This window comes from Pistacia vera, unplaced genomic scaffold, assembly GCF_008641045.1.
Source record: "Pistacia vera cultivar Batoury unplaced genomic scaffold, PisVer_v2 Contig503, whole genome shotgun sequence".
In the NCBI taxonomy this organism is placed as follows: Eukaryota; Viridiplantae; Streptophyta; class Magnoliopsida; order Sapindales; family Anacardiaceae; genus Pistacia; species Pistacia vera.
In genome coordinates, this window is record NW_022196339.1 from 2,458,047 (window position 1) to 2,475,924 (window position 17,878).

The window sequence follows — 17,878 nt, forward strand, 5'->3', positions numbered from 1 at the left end:
CTTTCAACCACTACAAATAAAACATAAATAAACCCATTGAAACCCTAAACCATCATAAAAACAGCAGCAAACAGAAACAAAAACTAGATTATGCTAAAATAGTTTAGAGATCCATCCTCTTGGACTAGTTCATTTTCCTCCTTTTCAAAAACAAAGGCAACGGCAACTATGGAAAAAGCTGGAGGAAAAACACATCCATTGTTATTGTTCTCGATGCCAATGGCCGCCAATATATATAAGATGAACAAATGTAGCAACCAGCTGAACTATTGAGAACACAATCTCCACCATCTCAAGTTGCCTCTCGCAGCTTGTAATTTTTTTTTCAAATTTTTTGTTCTTCCCATAATTCGATTGTAAACAATCATAACAAAGCTAGAAGCCGATCGAAAGGAAAAAGAAGAAAAATACACCTCACTACAACAATATACACATATAGAAAGGAAAACTGTAACAAATACATATTCACAGCTATAAAAGTCAATATTTATAGCTAATTGAAATATTTTTAGTGATAAGATTTTCTCCCTTGAAGCTAATATTTATCTCTTGCTTTAACTTATTAAAACCGTGGCAATAACTATTCATTTAGCTACAATGTATTAGCTATGGTAAAACATTGTAGCTAATTAATGTATTTAGTTGTAGACATTTCATGTACATGGCATATAGTATCATTATTAGCTATGAGTTTAACTATATAGCTATTATTTGTGCATTAGCTATAAAATATTGAAATTTGTAGCTAATTACTGTATTTAGCTATAAACATTTTATATACATGACATATAGTATTAGTATTAGCTACGAGTTTAACTATATAACTATTACTTGTGCATTAGTTATAAAATTTGTAGCTAATTAAGGTATCTAGCTATACAAATTTTATTTTCATTGTAGTAATAATATTATAGTATCATTATTAGCTAGTATGTGTGCATTATCTATAAATTATTTGAACTTGTAGCAAATAAAGAATGTGAAAATTAATTGACTACAATTCTTATAGTATGTAGCTATAGATATTCTAATTCATCCCATAAGTAATTATATTTTTGTTACTTATGAATTAAATAGTTATAATCATAGTGTTAATCGCACCTAAGGTCAATAGTAAATTAGAAAGTTCAACCAATAGCTAACTTAAGGTAAGAGTGTGGGCTTTTTTAAAATAAAATTTTATTTTAAAGGATCTTTGAGTTTTTTGTTTTTTTTATGATGATTTAAAACTAACACTTCATGAAATATATATGATTTCAGGTATGCGATATGAGATATTATAAAAATTAGTAATGTTACATATTTGTATACATGGACTTATATGTATGTTTTAGATGATGATGATGATAACGTTAATAATACTATTAATATTTGAGAATGACAACATTTGTTTATTGTTAATCATATATAAAAAAATGTAAGAAAATAGAAAAAACAAATTAAATCATATGAAATACGGTTAAAATTATAGGAGATATGATACAAATTAAATCATATGAAATACAACAAAATTACCTTTTAAAAGACTTTTTCATTGTTTAAGTTGAAGATTTATTTGCAAGTTCATTTTATGAACAAGAAATAAAGAATTCATTACAGAGCTTAGCAATGGTAGGATTTCAGTGGCTCTCTGCTCCTTGTAATTTAATAAATTGTTCTCAAGGTATCAAATGCAATTGATTCAAACCACTTGTGATTTAATTCACAATATCTTTTCGTATTGTTTATAATAAGAATATAAGTTTGCTTATAAAAATTGAACTTAATTGGTGAATCACATGAGACTATGGTTAGCTTGTGTAACAATCCCACTATGTACCACTATGTAAAGATTATTTATCTTATTCATCATTTATAATTCAAATTATTTATCTTAAATATGTATAATTTAATTTTCTTCATCATAATTTATGTAATTTATCTTTTAAATGTGAATAATTTAATAAATAATTTATATACATCATAAATTATAAGATTAATTAATAAGATAATTTGTTTAACCTTAGTTATGGTGGACCTTATTATTATTTAAATAGCTTAAGCATATGGACCTTATTATTATTTAATTAGGTCAAGTCCATTATTGTTAGGGGTGAGCATAAAATCAGGGTAGAATCGGAGCCGACAGGTACACAGGAAACCGATTCGGTTCCTACCCAAAACCAGCCTGCATGGGGTAAGTTTCGGTTCCCATTTTGTGGAACCGGTTGGTTCCAGTTCCAATTCTAGTTCCTACAGTGTTGGAAGCAAGAACCGGAATCGGAACCTAGTTATGGGTACCCTACTAAGAACCGGGGTAAAAAAAGTATTCTTAAAAAATGGGGGGTTTTCTCTAATTTTTAATTTTACAAATCAAAAGTCAAAATACATAAATCAAAAATCTGAATCCGAGGTTTGTAATTTCACCAATTGGGGAAGAAGGGAAAAAAAAAGTGAAGTTGTCGCTCGTCGAAATCAAATCTCTGGTGCCAATCTCTAAGTCTCCCAGATGCCAAAGGTCGCCGACTCACTTCCTACCTATCAGTTTTCAACTTCTTACGCCCGTTGTTTCTCATTCGAGTGGTTAGACTTCTGATTTTGGGTTAAATTGCTTCTTTGATATTAGGTGATACTTCTGAAAGCTACTTCTCTCTACATTTTTATTATCACTTGCCGTAAAAGATGAATGACTTAATATGAACTATAAAGTGTTATCTATTAGCCTTTCTAAAATATGATTTATTTATTTATTTATTTTTTATGGTATTTGTCTTCTCTAGTCATGACACTTGCTTCTTCAAAATGAAATTCCTAAACATGACTTCATTCCAAGCAAATCACACGGCTTTGGTTAATCAAGCAAGTGAAATTAAGTTTTTCTTGTTTCCCTTTTTATCACAAAACTTTATCTCTAATTCCTTGAACCCTAACATAACAATACTCCAAATTATTTGTTTTTGGAGTCTTACTTCTAATTTTGTTTTTGTTTCAGTTAGGAGTGGGTTTAAGGATATCATAACGTACTCTCAATTGTTTGAAGAAGACCCAGTGCTGCTAACTTCCTTAGGTCTCCTTAAAGTACTAGTAAGTTTAATTTGATTTGTTTTACTTTATTTAGATTATTTAGTTATTTTTTGTTATCAATTTGATTTGGTTTTAAACATTTAAATATTGATAGCAAATATGTTCATTAGTTTGCTCCTGGTTTTATCACTTTCATGTGGGTTCTTTGCAACTTTAATTAATACTTTAAGACATTCATAACCAACTATAGCCAATTTATGCTGTAATTGTATTTGTTATTTGGCCAACATGAAGATTATAATATTCAACCACTTTATTTTATTTTCTTATTCTAAGTTAATGTTGATATTAAATAATGAATTAATTGTTGATATTAAATAATGAATTGGTTGTATATCAATATCATATTATTATATTAATTCATTATTTAATATCAATATCATATTATTATATTAAGCCATTGCCAACAGTTCTTCCTTTTTTGTTTTTGGATGTTAGTGTTAGTGTTAAAATGGAGTTATCTGTGATGTCACACACTCACAAAACAGCCCTTAAGCTCTTTATTTAAAAGTAAGAAGTTTATATCTTGATTATGTGGTCAATAATTTTCAAGAAAGTTATAATGTTAAGTAGATCTCTTTGAGATTAGGATTCTTTTTTAAGGTTCTTTGCTATTATTTGCCTGATGATATAATAATGGGCTTTAAATGCATATCCTTTTTCCAGGAAGTGTGTTCAGCATTGTAAATTAGTTGCATTTATTGAAATTAGACCTCATTATAGACTACACAGATGGATGATCTGCACAGATTGATGATTTATTTTACCTGAATGCGCAAAATTCTGTGATGCAATCAGAAATAAGATAGAAAACCATCGTTTTTATTGACAAGTAATACAAAATCACCACAGGTTTTTGTTCGGAAAACACCATTGTTTTAGCAGAAGGCAAGATGCTCATTGAGGGAACTTTTCAGGTTAGGAAAGTGTTTCCTTTAAGAGCTGCTCTGCAGGAATTTGACTTACATCAAAAACATATTTCTTAAAATTTGTAATTGCTTTTAGTTTTTTTGCAGTGGATTTCCTCCGTTGGAGGACAGAGATAAGTCAAATGCAGTAGACATTCTAATAGTGATTTTGTGATAAAGGTAATTAGTAATTACATGTGGATTTCCTCCGTTGGAGGATAGAGATAAGTCACTCAAGCTACCTGTAGGGCATGACTTCTTTGGTGGTGATACACTAACTAAAGATGGGAGTAGACGATGGGAAGAGAAGTTTATGATGATGCTTACAACTCAAGGTTAACAATCTTCAACAAATAATCAAATCCCTTTAGATGAAATTGTAAGTTATTTTGAGAACTGCATATATACTATGAAAACCATTTTTCTTTTACATTAATCATAAAGTTATATGCAATTATTACATTAGTCTATATGAATAATCTTTTTTTTTTTTTTGTTTTTTGAAATTTGATATTGCAGGTTGGTAGAAATTCTTAAATGGTCAGAAAAGGTTGCTATGACATTAAAGCATTCATATTTTGTAAAAAAAAAAAAAAATCAGTTGATAACATTTTAATTACTAGGATGAAGGATTTTATGAGTAGACAATGTTTTAGTTGAAAATGACTTTATTAATGTTTTATTTTTTATATTAGAATTTTTCTTATGACATCATATTATCTGTTTAATATAAAAATATTGCTATAAATTTGTAATTATTATTAAATTTGTTAATTATATCAATATTTGTTACAATTAATTTTGATCAAAGCAGTAAACTATAAGTTCTTGATATAAATTATTTGTTCCATTGCAAATAATTATAATATTTATTTAGAAATTAAAAATATTCATAGCAAGTAATTTTAATATTTAGCTATTCACACACTATGCTCATAGTAATATTTCTTCATATATAGATATGATTTCTATATGCTCGTACCAAATAATTTAATATTTAATAAACTCATTTTATATGTAGCAAATAATTTTTTTATTCAGTTACGAATTTAGTGGTTATAAAGCTAAAATATTAATATATTTGTCATGACATTATTTTTGTAGCAAAAATTTTCAAGTTTTAGTTATAAATTTATATTTGTGTAACTAAAATGCAAACATAGCTATAAAGACTATTCTTCATGGCTACAAAGGCAAAGTTTTTGTTACAACCTTATTATTATTATGGCAAAAACATTTTTAGTTTTTAGTTACATATTAATCTCATCCATAGCAAAAAAATATAAATTGTTAGTTATATAAGCAAAAAGCCACATGGTTAACTTTTAGCTGCGTCACTTCTAGCTACGATAAGCTACAAAACATTGTATTCGTAGTTAAACCATTTAATTACGTAAATTCATACTTTTAGCTACAATGAACATTATGGCTAGAAATGCATAATGTTGTAGTGTCTGTTTTTCGTAAAGAGATCGAGTACAAATGATACCATCTCCAACAAAAGAAAAAACGAAACCAGTGTTTGTTTCTTATATTTGGTTATAAGTAACCTCAAACCCTACAAATTTAGAGCCCAAAGTTACAGAAATATATAGTGTTAGTATGGAAAAATAAATTAAATTAAATTAAATAAAGAGTGAATTAAAATGTTACCGTGGTGATGATGGATGAAATAAATTTCTTTGCTTCTACTACGTTCATGTTATCCATGATAAAAATGCTAACTGTGAGTTCTTCGTAACGTTTTTGTTTCAAAAGGAGACATGGAAAAATAAAAGAACAAAATGACGACTTGTGCTCCTTCCTACACATACAAATAATAACTGAATGATTTTCTGAACAAATCAATACTGAATGAGTCAAACAGTGCAGGGTCACTTCTTATACAGGTTGTGGGCCACCAAGCAACATGGGAGGGCCACCAAGCAACTACGTGGAATGTCGCCACCAAAAAACCACAAAGGAGTGCCACCAGCCAACAATTCCGGGGGAATACCACCCAAACCCAACAACGCTGGCAACATGGGAGGAATTGGCAAATAGGCACTTAAGCCGTCCGTCACTTAAGTTGGTCTAGAATCCCCATCACTTTTGCAAAGGATCCAAAGGGACATATGTAGACCTATTCATCCACCAAATGAACCTTACCGCTATTTTATGATATTGATTGACGCATCGGCACGATGATCACATGTTTGTCTATTATCTACCGATAATGTTCCTTTTGCTAGATTACTGACACAACAAATTATCAGATTACAGACACACCTTCCAAATTGCCAAATTAAAGCAATCCGTTTGAATAATGCATATGAGTTTACCTCAAAGATATTTGATGACTATTGTACAACAATGAGAATTAATGTTAAGCACCCAGTACCACATGTACATACCCAGAATGGTATGACAGAGTCATTTATAAAGCGTATCCAATTAATTACAAGAACTTTGCTATTACGTATGCAATTACCGACTTTTGCCTGGGCTCATGCTGTTTTACATGTTGTAGCGTTAATTCGTGTAAGACCCATTACATGTCATCAACACTTTCTAATCTAGCTTGTATTGGACATCAGCCTAATATATTCCATTTAAGAACTTTTGCTTGTGTTGTGAAAGTTCCAATTGCACCCTCTCAATGCACCAAAATGGGACCCCAATGTTGTTTGGGAATATATGTTAGCTATGACTCACCATCTGTCATCAGTTATCTTAAGCTCCTGACGAGTGATCTGTTTACAACACGTTTTGCAGATTGCCATTTTGATGAGACAGTATTTTCTCCTTTAGGGGGAAAGGTAAAGCCTCCTGAAGTCAGGTCTAAACTTTCTTGAAAAGTGAATTTTATATCTCATTTAGATCTAAATCTATGCAGTTATGAATCAGAAGTTCACTGATCCTAAACTTTTTAAAATTTGACACTACCGTCTTGGTCACCCAGATCTACTATGATACGTAAGATCATAGAGAATTCACATAGACACCCATTAAAGAACCTAAAGATTCTGTCAGCTAATGAGAGTACTTGTATTGCTTGATCACAAGACAAATTGAAACTTAAGTCATCCATTACTAAAGTTGATCTAGAATCTCCATCATTTTTACAAAGAATTCAAGGGGACATATGTGGACTTATTCATCCACCAAGTGGACCTTTCCGCTATTTATGGTATTGATTGACGCATCGGCACGGTAGTCACATGTTTGTCTACTATCTACCCGTAATGTTACCTTTGTTAGATTGTTGGCACAAATTATCATATTATTGATCCAAAACCGCCATGAACATCTCAACACAACATCATAAACTCACATGCCAAACAAAACCTTCACAACTTTCAAACCCGATTTCACTAAACAAGAGATCTCAACCTCCAAACATGCACAAACACAACACAAAGCACACAACCAGATTCAAACAAGGCTAAAACAACCACTAAGAAATTTCGGCCAAGATAGAAAAGAGCACAAAATAACTTACTTGAACACAAAGGATAGAGACAAGAAAAGCCTTCAAGCATAAAAGATTTCTCCACCAACTTGAAGTTGAATCACCATCAAATCCCTTGTCAAGACTTGTATAAAGATTTCAAAGCAAAAAGAAAGTCATTCCTCTTAAGTGTTTAATTTTAAATATCATTGTTCAACCTTTACAAATGAGAGAGAGTTTGCTTATATAGTGGCATTACAAAAATAACTAACTAAAATATAACAAAAGTAAACTTGCCACCTAGGATGATTAACTAAACACAACAATACCTGATTAAATCTTACTAATAAGAGTACGTAAGTTTGGGCCTTGAAGTTCAGTGAAATGGACCCAAAATGGAGTAGCATGGAAATGCTCTTTAGGCTTGGATAATAGGTTGTTTTGGACTTCTTGAATGCTTATGCCTTTTCTTTGTTGGACTTCACTTGGTGAATTTGTGCTTGAATGGGCTTGGGTCGAGATGTCTCATTTGTGCACATGAACTAAATTGTTTCCTTGCATAATTTATGCTAGTTCTCCTTGAGCTTGGGCCAAATCTGACTTGTCTTTTTGCACAACTTGGGCTAGCTTCCTCTCTTGGGCTTGGGCCGAGTTACAATTCATATGATCCACATGTCATGTACCAAGTGTTTTAGGACTTGGAACGACTATTTTTTATTCAATCAAGTTTGCAAGTGTGTTATGACTTACAATTCCTTTTCCAATCAAGTTTGCAAGTGTGTTATGACTTACAATTCCTTTTCCACTCAAGTTCACAAGTGTTTTAGGACTTGTAAACGGATAAATTATGGGCACACTTTCTAGATTATCCAATTAAAGCAATCTGTTTAGACAATGCTAATGAGTTTACCTCAAAAACATTTGATGACTATTGTACAACAATAGGAATTGATGTTGAGCACCCAATACCCTCAGCCCGCCCAAAAAAGGATTCATTCCACATCTTCTCATTCTCTTCTCAATAGCTATAGAGCAGTTATCTCTCTTCAGAGCAAATATCTTTTGTTGTAAACATATCAATAAGATAACAGTGGACGTAACAATTGCATTTTGCTTCCAAACCACTTTAAAAACGGCTATTTTCTATTTTTCTTATTTACTCACTCACATTATTATTATTACCCATAGGTTGAACATAATATTTACAGACTCGCACCGACTCTTTACACAAGCTCTCCTAGAAGGCTCACATACCTCTCGGTAGTGCAAAATATCGCAACAACATATAGTTAGAATCCTAATATTAATTGAATGCTATTATTTTGTCGGTGAGGTTAGTAAATGTAGATGGATGCCATGCAATTTCCTAAGGGAATTGAATAATGTAGATTGAAATTGAATTTCTTGTGGATGTTTGATAAAGCTACACGGATGATGAGTAATCTTGTGGATATTCGAGTTAAAAGAGATCCAATGATGTTGTGTGTCCCAACACAAATACAATACTCTGTTCATTACACTAACTTTAGTTAAAGAAAACCAACACGTTATTCTTCTACAAGCAGCCGCGTGCAACTCCATCATCATGCATCAACTTCGTTCACTCAATATCAATCAAAATCTCTTCTCTCACCTCCATTATTAAACACCTTAATTATGCCCTATGATAATAAGATAGATCATATATGGACCCAACCCAATTCATTACCTACCTTTTCTTACTCATTCAACTGCGTAACAGTGTGAAGATGGCATCAAATGATTTTACGTTTTAACTTATGTGAACTTGATTAATTTCTCATTTCATTTATATGAGAGTTGAAAATTCTGAAACAAAATTCCAACACAATAACTGTACTTTTTGTCATATTGAGTGCGATGTTTGTACAATATTGACATGCTCAATAGATTCATTTATGTCTTCGTCATACTCATAACCATCATTTATCGTTTGAATTCAGCACCATTGTCATCGGATACTCACTTTCATCAGTAAAAAGAATTGCTTATCATTAACAGTTCGCAAAAAAAATACTGCAACTCTATCCCATTTTTGCACAATAGGATTTTGAAAATCCACCAAAAGATGCTATTTTTGCGTACGAGGTTTTGATATTCACCTGAAGCCACTGGTTGTATCGTGTATGTGGTGATTGTCGTTTAGATAATAAGCATTTGGATTTTTAGATTCTTGAAATAGTTGTAAGAAATTCATATGGTTGTGCATTTGAAACATGCTTCGAGACCCTCCTAGTTGTTAATAGGGATAGTCTCTAAAACTTTTATCCGATCGGTAATTCTAAAATCCCAAAAGATTAGTTGAAGTGCCTATAAGTTGATTCAGACACATCCCATCATAAAAAATAATAATAATAATAATAATAATAATAATAATAATAATAATAATGCCATTATAACCATTTCTTAATATACTTTATTTCACTTAAAATTTTTGTAAGAACATTCAATTCTTTTTTTAAGAATATACTCAATGACATAACATGATCCACCAACATTATGATAGATAAATATAAATTTTGGTATTAAGTACAATTATTACACTCATTAAACTTTGATAGCCTTTGTAATTTAACATGAACTTATCCATTTGATATATAAAAGATAAATGACCCAACCCAAGTGTAACTCAAATGTCCTACTTAATCGGATGATATTATTTTTAATTTTTTACAGCAACAAGGCATAATGAGGAATATCCTCCAGATGTATATATATTATTATTGTAAAATCTATTAAGCCCCACTCCATTGACATTTTGGATCTTCCTTGACCAGTATCCGCGCCACAAACATTATGATATAAAACAAATAATTAGCAAAAAAAAGTTGAGACGATTTCAAATGACTTGTTTTAATTTTTTCTTTTTTAACACTATCTCCATAAAAAAAAATTAAATAAAAGTTTAATATGTCTGCCATAAGGGAGACCGCTCTGCTCTGCATAACAAAAGATTTATCCTTTTTGCTTCATTTTGATGTTCAAGTTGCTATATTTATATTCACAATGTTATCTTTTGAGGTGAGATTCATGTTAAAACAAAAAGAAATAAAAAAATACGCCGATCTGACACTATAATTTATCATTTTATTGTCAAGCAAGCAAGAAAACACTAATTATAGCAACAAGCTCCATTACACCATTCACTAAAATCTTTCAATATGGCTAAAGAAGAAGCAAAAGTCGAAATAGAGGTTTACATGACAACGGCTAATGGAGAACACACTTTTAATTAAAAAACAAATTTAATAGCATTTGGGTTCGAAAGCAAATGGCCCAACTGAATAAAGGAAAAACGGAAGCTTGTTAACTGTAAATGGCTTCTCCGGCTTCAAAATGGCGCCAATAGCTCCAGCATGGAGAAGAGATGGCTTCTGGCATGAAGGCATTGGCGATGAGACGAGCGAGACCTTGCATTTATGGGCTCCGTAATTGGTGACTGTCTTTGGTGCTTGGAGGAAGAAGTAACCGTTCTTGTCGGTTTTGGTTTGGACCTCTTGTGGGTACTTGGTGTTGTTGCATTGTAGCTTTACAGTAGCACCTGCCAAAAACAATACCTCACTCAGTCAGTGGTCAGTCGTATACAGTAACTCAACAGTCATGAAGCTTGAAAATGGGTAAAGCAAATTGTTTTAATTGATGTGTCAGTCTCTTTTGCTGTTTCTTTCCTTTTTCTTTTGAAATAACGGTACAGACAACGCATATGCAGCCAAAAGAAAGAGCATGAAAAAGGAAAACTTGCTTCAACTTAGGGTAGCATAACAATGATGTTCCATGCACCTAGAACAAAGAGAAAGAAAGAGAAAACCCATCTGTCTCTCTCCTTCTCTGAATTCAAAATTTAAACACATCATGCATCCATGAAATTCACATGCAAACTTATGTATGCATGTTAAACAAAACATACATCATGTAATGACACCGAGCATTGTGCTCAAACTTCAAACTAAGTTAAAGTACTAAAAGAAATACGGATTTCAAGAGTGTTATTAAGCTATAAAGTAAGAAAAGTTTTGAACTTTGAACTGACCAAGAACTGGTGAAGCTCCAGCGAGAGTATCAGATCCATTATACTTGCAAGATTTGCAATAAACAACACCTTGAACAGCTACAAAAGTCCTTGGCATAGGACCTTTTGGTGGGTAAGCAGGAGCAGGGGTTGGAGGGTGAACGGGCGCATGGCTAGGGGGATGAGCATGGTGATGGTGGTGAGAGGGAGGGTGAGCGGGTGCGGTTGCAGGTGGGTGAGCATGATGGTGGTGATGCGAGGGAGGGTGAGCGGGTGCGTTGGCAGGTGGGTGAGCTAGGTGGCGGTGGTGGTGGTGGTGGTGGGGGCTTGGTGCGCTTGCGTAGCCTCCATGATGGTAAGGTGGCTGAGCAACGAAACTGACAATGTTTTCCTCATCACCGAAAACAGTGAAGGAGCTTAGTAAGAGCAGGGAGAGATGAAGAAGAAGAAAAGCTTTGGCCATATTTTCTAGAAAGATGGAGAGAGAGAGAGAGAGAGAGAGAGAGAGATGGTGAAATGGAGCTGAAATGAGGAGATTTATAGGGATTTAACCCGGTTTAAACCGTGATTCTCTGCGGTTTTTTATGATAAAATATGGGGTTTCAAAATGGGTTGGGTATGGTTTTAAAATATGAGAGAGAAATTGCATGCAAAATGAGGCAATAAAATGTCTTCTTTTGATTAGGTTTTATTATATAAAGAAAAATGATACAGGCGCCCAAAATAATACGTCGAATTCATGTATCGGGAGGTGTGGCAACATTTTAATGTCCATTAATTATAAAATCTTATTTTAAGAAAAACAGATGGTGCCAGATATGTAAGTGCGTGAATTCGATGTATTTTTTTCGGCAACTATAGTATTGTTCTTATATAAATGGCAATCTTATTTCCTTATTTTTACTTATTTTAAGACAAATATTAAGATAGTAGTATTACACTCACACACTATTTTTTCTAACTTTTTCTCATAAACGCAACGTGTTAGTTCGTAATTGATTAACTTATAATGGGTCTCGCCTGATCAAACACAAACTAACTAATTGTGAACTGTCACGTCAACGTTTGTGAAAGAAAGTTGTGAGAACTGTTTGTCATCCTATTTTTATTCGTATTAAGATGAATTAAAAAAAAATATATTTCTATTAATAAATCTTTGAAACATTTTAAACAATACAAGAGTTTTTGTAGAGATCCAAGCCTTAAGGAAGCTTCTTATTGGTCAGATATTAAAAGGCCAATTAGGTTTTTGTTATTTTAATTAATTAATAGCTAATAATGCCGAATACTATACCAACCCCTAATCTATCACAAAAGAGAGTCCCCCCTTATTTTCAGGAATACCCATGTTAACCCCATTTTATGAATTCAGACATTAAACTTAACTGTAAAAGGACAATTTTGTCAATTTGCCTCATGTATATAAGATTAAGTTGACAAAAAAAACCTAACCTAAAAAACACAATAGTCCAAAAAAATCAAGAATCACAAACCAACAATCCGATAATCAAATAATATCATAGACTAGATTGCGGTCGGAACACATAACTCTAGGTTTTGATTGGCCAAATCACGCTTGGGCAATCCCATGTCATGCCACAATTGGCCGATCTCTCCATCTCTACCATCCATTTTTTTTTTTAATGAATAATTTGATAAAATTGCCCTTTTACAATTACGTCTAAGGTTCGAATTAAAAAAAAAAAAAAAGTAGGGGTAATATGAAGTATTTCCAAAACTAAGGGGAATGAATGGAATAGAGTATTTTGAAGTGAATGGAGTGAACAAGTGTCTCAGAGGTTCACATGCAGAGGTTGGAGTAAGCTCTGGAATTCTGCACATTTCACAAGGCAATGTAGAAGTTTCCAAGGAACCCTCCCTACTTTAATTCAAAAAAACGAATACAATTAATTAAAAGAATAATTTTGTTCCAAGTAATTTAAGTGCATGATTAGCATGAAGCCAAGAAAAAAGGTCTTTGTGGATGAGAATATTTATACCTAACAAGAACTTTACCGTTGAAGTTGTCTCATAAGAAAATTAAAAAAAAAAAAAAAAACAAAACCCACATTGTTTACTTTTTGACTCAATCATAAGTTCTTATCTCTCAGTGATGTCAGAAAGAAGACTTTATATTACGGGCTACAAAAATTTTATTAAGAAACATGCTAATTCTAGTTTAATCTCTTGAAATTAGCCTACATTTTTGTCTTTAACCCAACGTAACAATTCCTTATTTGTGTTTGATGTGAAAAAGAGAGCTGGCTGAATTTATGGCCGTTGTCTTTTGTTTACGTTAATATTATTTTCAAGCAAATATAAAGACTATCAGATTATAGTTATGTACGGGCCTGCAAAAGTTTCGGAAATCCGAATAATAATAAAGGGTCTGACTTTTATTAGGGGATAATGTCATCAACCACCTCTAAAGTTTACGTCTTTATCATTTGGAGAACAACTTTGCCAATTTTTATCAAAGATGCCCTTTATAGTTTATAAAACATATCATTCTCATGGTAATTTTGTCAAGTTTTATGACTTTTACCATACTTTTTTTTTTTTTTTTTTTTTTAATCATCGGGATATTTGAATCAGCTTGCGTGCACATCAACTAATCTCTTAAGGTTCTAAAATTATTGACCGAATAAAAGCCCTAGTAGCCACCCACCTCTATTAGTGCTTAGAGGACTTGAACTCAGTTTTATCATACTTATCTTTGTCATAACTCCATTTTTTTTATCTTTTTAATTTTCTTTTGTAATTTAAAAAACGCAAACCTTATGAGTAGTTTAAGATAATATTCCCTTTTATAAGATCTCAATTCTCAAAAGAATGAAACTAAGTTGATTTTCACTTTAAAATTTTTACTATTGCAATTGCATAAGGTAACCACTTTGGGACCTTCATTTACTGATTTGATTAAAGTTAGGATGAAATTCTATTTAAAGTAGTGTGGTATTATATATTGTATTTGTATTGTATGTGGCCCCGTGATGTTCCAGTGATTAAAGGTACTAGGGGAGATTCGTTTCATCTATAATTTGTTTTATTTGTTTAGGGTACTGGGGGAGGTTCTTTGATTATTTGTATATAAATTATAAACTTAAGACGCACGATTTTAAATAACTTTTGAACATTTTATTAATCCGATACATAATAATAAATGACATTTAATGAATAACATAAGATAGGATTTTAAATTCATGCAAATCAGATTAATTAAAAGATTTATCTTTGTTACTGAAAAATAAAAAATAAACTTGAATTAGGACCTTTGCACCAATCATGAATATCTTTGAAACTAAAACATTACCGTTGTGGGCTTGGTTTATAGGTTAACGTCTTCCTAATCCCTAGTTGAGTATATAAACACGGTTATATTATATAAGTTAAAATAAACTAAAGCACTTCCACACACACACACATATATATAACATTTTTCTCGTTTAAAAGCAATTAAAGATAATATAATAAAATTGTGATAATCATGAAATCAAAAAGGAAAGTTATAAAAGCACAACATGGGTGGCATGGAATAATGAGAATGAATGATGAAGTAAATCTTCTATTTATTTTCTTATCAAAAATCAAAATACATTAATTAATTCTTCACAAATCCCATTGGTAGTTTAAGGTTAACTAATTGTAGTTTCTAAATTCTAACTCTTGTTCTAATCTCTGTTTTAAAACCCGAATTGGACCGACTGGTTGGATCGATCTGACCGGTTCAAGGTTTTTTTTTTTTTTTTTTGTGATATATTTCAAAATTATAGGGACTAATTGAATTTTATAGGGTTATTAATAGTATTTCAAAACTTTAGGGATTAAAGCGTAATTTTTTTGGGTATTTTAAAATAAATTAAAATTCACGAAGTACTTTAAAATTTTAAAGGTATTTTTATAATATACTAAAATTTAAGAGACTAATCTATAATTTTTTAAAACTAATTTTGTTGCTGACATCATTGGTCCAACTGATCGATCCGTGACCCGATCACCTTGTCCTGTCTTACAACGGGTTGAATTTTAAAACAATATTTCTAATCTATAATTTTTTAAAACTAATTTTGTTGCTGACATCATTGGTCCAACTGATCGATCCGTGACCCGATCACCTTGTCCTGTCTTACAACGGGTTGAATTTTAAAACAATATTTCTAATTCTAGTTGTATTCAAACTTTAATGAAAGAGCACATGCTACCGTTTCCCATTTCACCCTCAATTTAATGAAATCCTTAAAATTTCAACATTCATGAATTTTCTAAAAGAATAAACTCATGGGATTCAGTGATCCCATGTGATAGAAGAGAGAAAGTCAAATTCTTTGAAGCATTAATTAGAATAAAGTAATTGAAAAACTGGCTACTAATTAATTACACTTGTTTAGGGTTTTCTTGCTTCATTGATTACGCAAGTAAAATTTATGAGCTGCGGCCAGTGCGGTAACCCCCAACAAGGGCCATTTAATCAACCAGCTGTTCTTGTATTTAATCGAGATTATATTTTATAATTAAGGCAAGCTTTTAATGTAAGTGTGATTACAAAAACAGTATATAAACATCAGGATTTCATATTCAATGCTTGTTCGTGAAGAAAAAATGCTACATGTGAGCTGAAATTAAATAGGATTTGTTTTCGCACACGTTACGAAATTATGAGATATGTTGTAGCCTTGTAGGCATTAGGCAAGCTTGTAAGATCCATGAAACATCGGGTGGATAAAAATAAATCTTATAATCTACGCAAAATAATGTTGTTCATGAACTTCGGATCATGCAAGAGTGCATTGGTAAGAAGAGTAAACTCGGATCATGCAAGAGTGTATTTGGTAAGAAGGATAAATGACATTTTCTAGTTTAATGACACTTTTTTACTCAAAAACTTTTAAAATATCACTTTATTATCTAAATTTATATTCTATTTTCGATTCTGGCATCGTTACGAACCCACTACCACCATTCCCTTCCTCGACCATCACTCATCAAAACCCCTCAAACCTTACTCCCATTGATCCTGTCAATTGTCGACAATTGAACGATTAGAGTTTGCGCAATCGCCTCTTGCAAATAAAGTTCCGATCAATCCCAACCATAAAAATTCAACCTTCCACTCTAAAAAAACTCATTGGCCTCATCTCTTCAAAATCTTCAACAGTCTGGACCGTGTTTACTCGCTGTTTGCCGTCGGAATATAAATTTGGGTCGTAAAATAATATTTTAAAAGTTTATGGATGAAAAGTGTCATCAAGCCATTATTTAGGTGAGAAAAAGTTTCTAACTCTTTCATAAATCATCAAAAATGCCTGTTATACGGGGATTTTATATTGTGTTGGGGGGTTTATAAGATAGTGCAATTTTGCTGGGTATTTTTTGAGTATTTCCTGAGGAAATGCAAAATGATTATTTTTAAGATTATGTTGCGTGTTGCAGTATGTCTTTATTCTATTTGCTTCCACTGCATAATTTAATTCGATCTTCATTTAAGATCTACGACATTGATGATGAGGAAGCATCCAATTACTTATCCAAGAGAAACTTCGGAAAAAAAGAAAAGAAAAAGAACACATGAACTGGGAAAGTGTACAATATTATGATTTATCTTTTATTTATGTATTTTTATAAATCAGATGAGATATTTTAGATATATGATTCTTTTTACCTTTTCTTAGATAAAGATCAATTTAAAATCCACTGTTATTAATTATTTCTTTTAGTGCCTTGGGTTTGCTCTTGTTAAAGAGATGAAAAGTTGCAACTCATCAAGTTGGTGTTATCGAGATTTTTTATATAGCATATATGAAATCTTGATCTTCCCTATGGCTCCAAAAGTTTTAGAAATTTTTTAAATATTATTCTATTTATTTATTTGAAAATGTTGATGCTTGATTTTAACACCAACGATCTTGCATGTGCAAAAAGCTAAGAAAGTCTTAAAAGTTACATGTGATTAATTATGAGATTTGGTTAAAGGCCAAAATAGCATGCAAAGATTTAATAGTAAATGAGACAGTGAATATTTTTATAGCAGTTCGGATGCTTAAAGTGATTCCTACATCTACTGTTATTTTTTATATGAGTGTTCTTGGTGATTAGCCAAGTTTACAAAGGGTCACGAATAGCGAACAAAATTACAAGAGCTTAGTATTGAGAGAGAAAATTAAGTCACTCTCTTTTTCGTAGGTTATCTTTGCTATTTGCTTTTGTGAATTCAGAGATTCTAATCCTGATTTTGTGAGGGAGAGTCCTCTATTTGTAGCTGCTGAATTCAAGCTAATGATTACAAGTCTGCAAGTGGGTAGATGCCATGCAAATCATTCCTTACGTCCCATTGGTTGATAACTTAGGAAATATCTTTAAATTAAATGGGGCTTGGACAAGTGTGAGAGCCAAATTCATTCACAGAAAAAACTTGAGTCGGCTGGGTTGGTGACAACTATATTCTCTCTGTCT

At 31.8% G+C, this 17,878-nt stretch overlaps 1 protein-coding gene and 1 long non-coding RNA gene across 2 annotated transcripts; one reads left to right on the top strand and one right to left on the bottom strand.

The window, feature by feature from the left end:
• The first annotated feature begins 2,479 nt into the window (after positions 1–2,479).
• LOC116105658 lies at positions 2,480–4,382 on the top strand. The gene is made up of 4 exons (XR_004124105.1): positions 2,480–2,605; positions 2,972–3,063; positions 3,916–3,980; positions 4,080–4,382. It is a non-coding gene; the product is annotated as an uncharacterized LOC116105658 (long non-coding RNA).
• A 6,104-nt stretch (positions 4,383–10,486) lies between these two features.
• LOC116105741 (non-classical arabinogalactan protein 31) lies at positions 10,487–11,935 on the bottom strand. The gene is made up of 2 exons (XM_031392154.1): positions 11,450–11,935; positions 10,487–10,960 (listed from the first exon to the last, which is right to left on the bottom strand). Exons 1-2 carry the CDS (start codon positions 11,889–11,891, stop codon positions 10,665–10,667), a joined length of 738 nt encoding a protein of 245 aa, XP_031248014.1. The 5' UTR covers positions 11,892–11,935; the 3' UTR covers positions 10,487–10,664.
• Positions 11,936–17,878: the final 5,943 nt, after the last annotated feature.